The sequence below is a fragment of the Triticum aestivum genome, chromosome 1D (assembly GCF_018294505.1).
Source record: "Triticum aestivum cultivar Chinese Spring chromosome 1D, IWGSC CS RefSeq v2.1, whole genome shotgun sequence".
Taxonomy (NCBI): domain Eukaryota; kingdom Viridiplantae; phylum Streptophyta; class Magnoliopsida; order Poales; family Poaceae; genus Triticum; species Triticum aestivum.
Window position 1 is genome coordinate 476,403,397 of NC_057796.1, and position 10,368 is coordinate 476,413,764.

Here is a 10,368-nt window from a genome sequence, read left to right on the forward strand (position 1 = left end):
CAATCAATCCCTTGATAACAAATTACCATCTTTACACTCCATTCGTGCCTTGATTATATTGGCCTCTCTTGGTGAGCAAATAGAATAGTGGGCTATAAGCTCGCTTACATGACACTTTTGCCTATGTGAATAAGAGAGATATGGAAAAAGGGAAGGGGTGGACTCTCATGCAAGAGCCAGCCTCTACACATGCTTCTAGGTAAAAATATTACTAAATCTTGATGGCATGGCATGTCTATATAGCCAACTCTATTGTATGAGTAATTAATATTGCTAAATCTTGATGACATGGCATGTCTATATAGCCAGCAGCTGGCTATATTATTAGCCATGCTCTAAAAGATAGCGAGAATGCATGCGTGCAGGAAACCTTGTCCTAAATGTTCTTCCTTCAGGCCCACATTGGGAGGCCCAACACAAATACATCCAATAATATGCTTCATATTCAAAGAAAGAAATTCACCACTGGTGGCACTGTCGCTCTCTATCTTATGCCAACTAGGTTGACGGTTATGTTATATACTACCTCCGTTCGGGTTTATTAGGCCCCCTCTCGTTCTGGGCTAAAATTTGACCATCAAATTGAACTAATAAAATGTAAACTATATGTCATAAAAATTATACCACCGAAAAGCTCTTTTAAATACAAATCCAACGGCATACTTTTTGTAAAATATATTCTATATTTTATTAGTCATATGCATGGTCAAAGTTTGGATCAAAATACTAGAGAGCTAAATAAATCGGGCCAAAGGTAGTACTCATGGAGAACACGGGACTACTAGTGAACTTGCTTTTATCCGACCTCTCGGTGGTGCTGATTGAAAGCACTCTAGTGGCCGGCCGCCTGGGCAAAGATTCCAGCCATCTGATGTTGCCGGGCCCATTAACCAACGAAAGCATTCCCTCGGCACAAGTGCACAATGGTTCACGCACAACAGTATCAACACCGTGACAATTATGTAACTATATATGGTGTGATGGTAGATGCTGATGATGCGCAATGTTATTTAGAACACACACAGTAGGCAGTAGAACAAGATAGACAATGCAACAATGGCATGCATGTCACCGGGAAAACATTGTGTTAAAAAAATGTAAATGTATGTTTCCATTTTTTCCATTGATTAGAAAAAAAACAAAGGAAAGAAACTACTACGATTGCCTCCGTAGACTAAATTCTTTAAACCCGTGATATTATTACACAATCAAATGTATGTTGCTCTGATTTGCTCTACATATACGTGGCGTGTCCTGTTTGCGTGGTGATTTCCACGTTAGGGATATGAACGTGTACGGTTGTTGAGGTGTAATGACATGGCTCGCAGCAGTGACTTCTTCATTGACAGTGGGGGCGACAATACAGGGTGACTTAAGATTGGTGGTGCTTTTGAGCACATGGTCTCGAGCTCCGGAGTAAAAACTCTAGGTTTCACCTACATTGGTTGTACATGGCAATGGTTGTTTCTACATCATACCCTTGTTGGAGGCATTGTCTGGAGTTTACTCAGACTTATTCTTTGAGGTGAAAACCCAAGATCTAACTGACGTGGGTGGATCTGGCGATGGCGGCACTCGCATGTTGTTCCCTTCCTGCAGTCATCATTGTTAAAGCACTTTTCTCACAGTAGTATGGGTACTGTCATCGGTGGCGGTTGATGTTGATGGTTGCACTTGCATGCCCGAGTTCACTTCAACAGGACTTTCAGAGGTCACTTTTTTTTCTTTGTGTGTGTGCATTGGTGTTGTCTGTGTGCATCCTAGTTCTGCAGAGGCTAGGTGTCTTCATGATGATTGTATTTTCTTGATGCAACATTATGAATCAATAAAATCCACCCTTTATAGAAAAAACATTTTGAAAATTTATGTTTGCATGGGAAACCACAAACATAGGCAACATCCAATTCTTTTCGGAAAAGGTCACACCTTGTGGTCTTTTTGCGCCGAACACTTACTTCATACTGACGTCAACAAATCAACATATTCAATGTTGCTTATTCTCTTAATATCTTCTTCGAATTGTTTGTTCCCATTTTGTATCATGCATATGTAGTGATGAAGGATCAATATCAGTGTCACATGCTACTATGTATACTAATGAAGTGAAGTGTTGTATGATGTGGCTATATCAGTGAATATTTACAAGAAACAAAATCATGTAAAGTACACCATCATATTAATCATGCAACCAAGTTGTCTATCACAATCATTATCAGCTGCTTCCACCACCCAGAGGGAGTAACTGTGCCAAAACAGCGAGAGCATATTCGGCGCACTAGACACACATATGTGGTGTACTAATATACTATACAAGATGATTGCTTAGTGTCCTTAGTGATAATGAAAAACCTTAAACTTTTGAAAACATTGTCACAACATATATCTATCATGTGTCTCAATTTTTTTGATCCAAGTCCAACTAAAATTCAGGGAATAATAATAACAAATTCAACTACAAACAACTATATGATAGTATTCACTCTGTTTGAACTTCCTATTGTTACCTGATTTGCCTTATTTGTTTGTCAACCTACAAATTTAATTGGGACATGAAATTCTATGGCATAATATTTGTGCATTGTGTTATCTCATGATTTTAAAATTTCTATGACGTTTAGATGTTTTTAGTTTTGTGTAATAGTACACCTATAATAATGATCGTAGACCTTAAGTTTTTTGGCTATGTTCACAAGATCGTATCTATTTTCACGCATTATTTTATGATCATACACCTTAGAAACCAGAAAATATTTAGTGGACTACCACAACATATCGCATTTTTTTCTTGAATCTTGATCACATTTCTTAGTGTTTCGATTAGCATCCAACCATGCCAACTCATTCACAACCTACAAAAAAATTTGCACTGTCATTTCACTACAGACACACATCTTGCAGTAGTGCAATTTTTTGACTTAGTAGTCTGAAATTCAATATGACCAAAATATTCAAAGCTCTAATGGAACTCAAAATTAGCAAAAGCATATTTATAGTTATCGTTCTGGTAACTGGAGCTCAATTCCTCTTCGGTAATATAATTGCAAACACCTCATGCCGTTAGGGGGGGGGGGGGTTACATATCAGGTGGCATGTTTTCCTCATCACTGCCATGCATATCTGCTTTTTATTGTTAAGTGTGGAAATGATATTTTTATTTTATTACGCAACAACTCAGTAGAATTCTTCAATTGTAAGTCGTGTCACAATTGGAATCCTCACTGTCTTTTGGTCGTTATGCCAGGTAAGGCTACCAAATGTGTAGTACCCGTGCAACTTCCACATAGGTGATAGCTTCACCTGATACGTCTGAACTTTGTTGGTAGCGTCGAACACAAGAACGGGCGGGACGACCTCCATCTTGACTCCTGCTGGGCTCTGGACTGCGGCATGGTACACAGAATTGACCTCGCCGACATTGGTCACAGTCCTGGAAACGGTGATGGGATGCCTGAGATCGGGAACCGATATGGATGGCAGGTTCAAGTAATACGCTGGTTGCATGGTGGTGGTGTTGCAATCCACGGGTGTCCTCTTGTTGCTGATGGTGCATTTGAAGAATTTGCTGTAATCACTTGGATCGATGTCATATATGAGGCCGGGATGAGCCGCCCCGCAAGGATTGATGGTCCCGCCTCCGTAGTCGAATGGGTCGGCGATCTTCCGCGATATTCCTTCCGCCATTATCGGCATGCCACGTTCATCGGTTACATGGGCTTAATTTATTTTTAACATGCAAAACCAACAAATTAAGCAGAGGTAAACAACACGAGTGCATGAACTATGAATTTGATGCCATTCTACTTGTATCGAGTTAAAGATATGCTAGATGATGTCTTGTTATTACGAACCAGTGGTAACCATGGCAGATTTTATTGCCGCAGGAGACCAGTATGGGTGCAGAACTTTGAGTAGCGCTGCGATGCCCGCTACATGAGGGGCTGCCATGGACGTCCCTGACTTAAATACGTAGCCATCTTGTTTTGCTGCCAGGATGTTGGCTCCAGGTGCAGCTATGTCAGGCTGTTACAGAACCAAAGGCCGCCGCAGCAGCGTGAGGTGGGATGACATACTACTGTATACAACAAGGTCATGCAGCTGGCACGGTACACACCTTGAGAATGGCGGGGTAAGTAACAGATGGGCCTCTGGAGGAGAAGATGGCCACTTTTGGGGCCAGTATCTCCTTGCCCGTAACGGTGCCCGCCGGTTCAATCTTTGCCTGGGCAGAGCTGTTTACAAAACAAAATCAATGGCATCGAACGTAAGGTTATGGCTGTGTGGATAGGTCCATGCATGCAGAGCTGTTTTGAATTGGATGGCATCTCCAATGCATGCAGAGCTGTTTTGAATTGGATGGCATCTCCACTTTGATTTTTTTTTAAATGAAGTTTATTGTGCGTGTATGGTTGTACCTTGTGTCCTCGGAGTATTGGCACATCCTCTCCGCGTCGTCGATGTTGACAACTACACAGGCGATGCCTTCGCAATCTGTCACGGGTCTCATGTCGTCCGGCGTGGATGACACGATGATGAGTCCGGTTCCTCCTCCATCCATGAGGTATTGCGCCGCCGGGAATAAAGCTTCCCTTTGATCGTTGCAGAGGAGGATCGCCCCTTTCAGGTCTTGGGCGCCGTCAAAAACCTCTGCGGTACAACTGAATTCACAAAAGCAAATTGAAGCATGTATTTGGATTGCTGGGCTGTTATGTGCATCGTGGTAGGGGTGACTTTAGGGTACCTTTTAACCCTCTTTAGTTCAAGCAAATGACTAGTTTTTCATTTCTTTGAACTAAAAAGAGTTAAGGGTACGCTAAGGAAATCACTAATTTGCACCCCCTACGTTGCAATATTCATGGTGGATATTGCTGAGGTCGTTAGAGTTTATTTTCTTACGATCGTAAACATCCAAAATCTCCGAAACTGCTCCTGGATGATGAGCTCTTCTTCCCTTGGTAATAGAGAGATTGTCCCTGCAGAATAACCAGCGTAGCACACACATTATATACTCGCTTATAATTTTGATGGAGAGTGGTTGCGTTACCGTTACATCCACATACCACTATTTGTTGCTTGTTTCCCAACGTGATCACTGTATCGAACGGGCGATCGATGTTGGTCGCCGCGACGGTGATGGCCCACGGCGAGGTGTCCCTGATGGTCTGCATATGCGGCCCAGCGTTGCCAGCGGTGTGCACCATGACGATCCCCTTCAGGACCGCATGTAGTGTACCGTATGAATTCTCGCTCATTTCCAGGGACAATGACAGAACGTCCACCCCGTCATGGATGGCGTCGTCGATGGCGGCTAGCACGGCCGGCGTGGGGCAGTGGCCCTCCTTGCTCCAGCAGGACTTGTACACTGCGATGCGAGCGTGTGGCGCGCCTCCCCGTGCGACCCCCGCGGCAATGCCATGGAAGCTGGCAGCTTCCTGCCCCACAGCCGAGCCAGCCGCGGTGGAGGCCGTGTGTGTGCCGTGGCCGGCATGGTCCCGTGGCGAGAGTGGTTCTCCTTCGAAGTATTCTTTGGGGACCCCGGCGGTGTAGAACCGTGCGCCAATGATCTTTCGGCTGCAGTTGTTGCTGCCCCAGTCTGGCCCAACCTGGCATTTTCCTTTCCACCTTGATGGCACGGGCCCGTACCCTTGGTCGCTGAAGCTTCTCGACTCCGGCCAGATCCCTGATTCGATTGATCAGTTATTAGTTGGTTGCGTGCTGCCGGATTCGTTCAAGAAAGCTGAAGTGATTCCACTTTAACATAATGTATACTTACCGGTGTCAACCACACCGATGATTATATCCTCTCCGTAGTTGCTTGCCTGGAGTAGCTCACTGGCCGGCGTATGGGAGGACGGGTAGTTGAGCCCAAGAAAGTCCCAGCTCCGTGTGGTGGTGGTCCTGTATGTTTTGCTCGGTTCAACACTGATGACTCCCGGAAACTCTGCACAACATCACACAGTTCATACCAAAAAATGAGTTAATTTTTAAAGCTGTAAATTGTTCTTTCAAATATTTACATTGGAAGCTTGGGGAAATAGTATATATATTTGTCTCAAAAGCATTCTTCGAGTGTTTTTTGTTTGTTTCATCTTGTGTTCCAATATAAAAAGGGGACCTATTTAGGAACTAGAGGTGGTAGTTAATTAGTACTATCTTGCAAGCAAAATTGAGATGATGACAATCGATGGACCTGCAAGCCTTGTTGCTTGGTCCGCGGTGAGCATGGCGGCAAAGCCCGAGAAACCATGCTTGTAGTTGTAGACCATGGAGGCCGAAGCATCCTCCTTGCTACACATGTTCAAAGTAGTAGAACAAATTAAAGGCCATTTAATTTCGTTCTGCAAACCTTGCTAGTAAGTTACTTTAATTAGCTAGGGACGAGCTGAAGAACAACCTTGCTAGTAATTAGTTACGCACCTTTGGAGAAGAGTGGTGAGCATGTCATGGTGCGAGGCGACGACCTCGTCCGGGTGCCCGTGCTTCACGTCGCCTAGGTAAGCTACATAAACCTGAAGAAGCAGATATGCATGGTTATTTAGTAAGCTAACTCGGAGCACGTAAGCAAGAGTTGTGCGTGCATAAAATTTAATTACGTGCCTTGCGAGACTCTCCTCCGTGTGCTCTGGATAACACCATGGAAAAGCAAAGCAGCGGTAGGAGCACCAAAGCAGCCACCCGTGCGTGCTGCGAGGAAGAGGAAGAAGAGCACATCTGCAATCCCATATCGTTTCACCTAGCTAGTGCTAGTGGAGTGGAGGCGTACTACGTACTTGCTTAATTAGTGTGGCCGTATGCAGGGCGCTGGCTAGCTCGTATTTATAGATGGATGCCGCAGGCGCGGTGGATGGAGGCCCCGACCACGCTCATCAAGTTTATCAAGTTTGAATTTGACCAAATTTTATATGCAAACTAAAAAAAAACGGAAGGAGTACATTTTTCCGTTGATATACAATGAAATATGAACATACACTTTGAAACAGGGGAAAAGTCAAACAAAACATTATGGAACAAGATAAATTTTGACAACAACTAAAATAAGTAACACGGGGGTCAAAGCAATCACCGACGGTGGATCTATATCCTGTGCACGGTTGAAAAAATCACTCTCATGCGGTACTGCCTATGGTTCTACTCATCTAAGAAAGAGAATGGGTGAAGTGTACATAGCTGAGTATGCATCATATTATCACATACAAACAATTTAAATTCAACATTATTATTTTAGAAAATATTCATGATTGGTTTATGCTGTCAGGAAACTTAACTGTCAAAGTTACACACAGTCAAAAAAAAAGTGGTATCCAGGTAGGGAGGTGACGTTTCCTCACTGTTTCACCTTAGGGCATGATCAACGATTCAGTTTGGACAGTTGTCCCATAGTTCTACATCGGATGGATGCTGCCGTCAGGGAGATTGGTCAAAACAAAGCTATGGCTTGCAAAGGCTTGGTATAACATGCAGAGTAGTAGATGCGATGTTTCTTAACTCGGACTCAAATGAGCTCGGATGAACAGTATAATCTGAAAAAAATGTAAACTATTTAAAAATTAGTTTTTTTTATTGCTTATAAAGTTCCATATGAAACGACATTCATGGAAGTAGTGACATTCATCTCCGTCTCACAAGGGCGGCCAGCCTTCAGGGCCGCCTCCTGTCAAGGTGCCTCCGCGGAACCCTAACGCCACGGCCGCACTGGACCCTCAGCAGCGTTACGCCGGATTCGGCCGCTCGGCTGGGCCGCTGCAGGCGGGAGGCTCGGCTATCGCGGTCGGGCAGGCCGCCTTGCCCCCAGTTTCCTCGGGGCCGTTTGCCTTCGGAGTGCCCCTGCAGCAGGCAGTTGTACCTTCGTCCAGTCGCCCGAAGAAGAAAAAGAGAAAGAGTAACATGGTTCGTTCTCCGCCGGCCACAAGGCCTTTGACCTTCGCTCCGCCTTCGAGCGCCACACCTGTGCCGCCTATGCAGCCCAACCCCGTTGCGGCGGCGTCTCAGGCGGACACTTCCGAGCTGGGTCGTGTAGCAAAGAAAGCAAATTTGTGGTGTTATAAGTGCAGGAATGATGATCATCTCTCAAAAGATTGCACCATTACGCACTACTGTTATATTTGTAATAACTATAAGCACCCTCTGCATCGTTGTTCTGTGTTGAAGTAGCCGAAGCCAATGGCATCTTTCGGGGGTGTTGGTCTTAATGAGGCTATGTTTGTGCACCTGCCGGACTCGGTTTTCAGGGAACACCTTGCACCACCATCCTCACCGACTGGTCTGCTAAAGATATCTGGAGGTTCGGTCACATCTGCTGTTGTGGAGACTGAGATTGCAAAAATTTCCTCGGTCCTAACTCCTTGGAAGTGGGAGGCCGTTCCCCATGGCAATGATGCATTCCTGGTTGCTTTCCCATCTATGGAGGTTCTAGAAAGAGTTGCTGCTTTTGAGTTCAAAGTCAAGTCTCATGATGTGGTAATTGCTATCAGTGAATGGAAATCAGAATCAGATGTCAGACCATCTTATAATCCGCTAAAGCCAGTTTGGGTACATGTAACTGGTGTTTCACCGCCACTTCGTCACTTTCTTGGTTTGTGGGCAGTGGGATCCGTCATCGGTGCTACTCAGGATGTTGACTTGGTATGCTTGCGCCGTCGTGGCATTGTGCGCATCCAGGTGGCGGTTCTGAATTTAAACATGTTTAAAAAAGAAGATGGTGCAGGTCTTGCCTCGGTCTCGGCTGGGGTTTATGTCAAGCTTAACGGGTACAATCTTCGGTTCGTGCTTGAGGAGGACGATTTCATACCCGAAGATGATTTCATCCCTCGCATTTGGGAGCATGATGATGACAGTCCAGAGCACGGGGCTAACCGAGATGATTTCACCCGTGGATGCTTCTTCAGCTCCTGCTCCGGTTGCCGTGGTTCCTCTCGGTCCATTAGCGGATTGTCCGAGTGGCTCGGCCCCGGCACCCGTGGCGATCGTGCCGGTGGGACCTGCGGCACGTCCCTCTTCACCGACCTTAGGGATGATGGGGAATGCGACAGAAAACAAAAAATTTCTGACCTACGCACCAGCCCAGGACCACTATGGAGACTGCATACATGGTTTGATCTTTTTCGTTACCGACTCGTAGCACAGCGGGAAGTAGAGTCGATGACGATCGGCGGTGCAGATCCCCGCAGTTAGGATTTACAACCTCCCAACCGCGAGGATGTATACCCTCATCTGCTCCTCAGACATCCCTCCGGGAGGCGGTCGAACAGCCCCCCGGACGGTGTCGCGGACAGCCCTTCGGGAGGACCTTCGAAACTCGAACGGTCACTCGAACAGCCCTTCGGGAGGACCTTCGAAACTCGGACGGTCACACGGACAGCCCTTCGGGAGGCACTCACGAACTAAGACCGAAACTACGATCTCTCTACAGAGTTGCACACATACGGTGTCATCTATCCGGCAGGGCTTCGCCGTCCAGAACTAGTTCCTGCCAGAACCCAGACAGCCTTACGGCTCTACGAAACTCTTTTCGTGGGAGGGAGAGAAGAAGCCAGATAATGCATGGCATGTGTATGAGAGCAAGGGATGAGTGTGGAGGGCTGCCCCTCCACCTCTATTTATAGGAAATCCCAAGGGGGTAGGGTAGTTTCACAAAAAACCCAAAATGCACATGAATGAAGTCCTTCCACAAGGACCTAGGAGTGAAACCAAGGAACAAGAGGGTCCCCAAGGGGGGATACCCCATGTGGCCGGCCACACCCCCATGAGGGGCCCAAAAAATGGCTCATATCCATCCATGTCATCCCCAAGATCTTTTGGAGCAAAGCCCCAAAAGGTGGCTTTCCATAAAGTAACCATAAAGCTGATTTTCACTATTCACGACGACATTTTTCAGCGTCTGATCGAACTGAAAATATTTATGTGGGCTAAGAACATTTCCAGTACCCACTAAAATGATTTTCAACGCATTCCGAAACAATTCCGGTTTTAGTGATTTTCATCTGCGAAACGCATCTGAAGTGGCTCCGGCAGCTCCGGAACATTTCCGGTTTTTATCTCAGAAAATTCCAAAAAGCTTTCAGAATGATTCTGGCATCCTCCAAGAATTATCAGGCATGTGCCGAAACCAATTTGACTTAATGGTGTATCCCGAAACAACTTTTCGCATCGAAACTTATCCGATGACCTCTCTCTGCGGTACGATTCCGCTGTCCGAAACTTTTCGGTGTCCGAAACTTTTTCGGTGATTTTCTCTCAGACTCCCTGTCTAGTATTCAGCAGATAGATGACCCTTAAGCGTGTGACCCTATAGGTTCGGTGAAGTATAGACATGACCCGGAACCCCTTCCGATCAATGATCAACATCGGAGCCGTGGACACCCATATTGACCC

At 45.7% G+C, this 10,368-nt stretch overlaps 1 protein-coding gene across 1 annotated transcript; it reads right to left on the reverse strand.

Annotated features, from left to right (window-relative positions):
- Window positions 1-3,009: 3,009 nt before the first annotated feature.
- Window positions 3,010-9,044, reverse strand: LOC123183171 (subtilisin-like protease SBT3.6). The gene is made up of 10 exons (XM_044595918.1): window positions 6,595-9,044; window positions 6,415-6,506; window positions 6,188-6,285; window positions 5,771-5,938; window positions 5,058-5,677; window positions 4,894-4,970; window positions 4,413-4,655; window positions 4,112-4,229; window positions 3,849-4,020; window positions 3,010-3,713 (listed from the first exon to the last, which is right to left on the reverse strand). Exons 1-10 carry the CDS (start codon window positions 6,718-6,720, stop codon window positions 3,172-3,174), a joined length of 2,256 nt encoding a protein of 751 aa, XP_044451853.1. The 5' UTR covers window positions 6,721-9,044; the 3' UTR covers window positions 3,010-3,171.
- Between the last annotated feature and the right edge of the window lie 1,324 nt (window positions 9,045-10,368).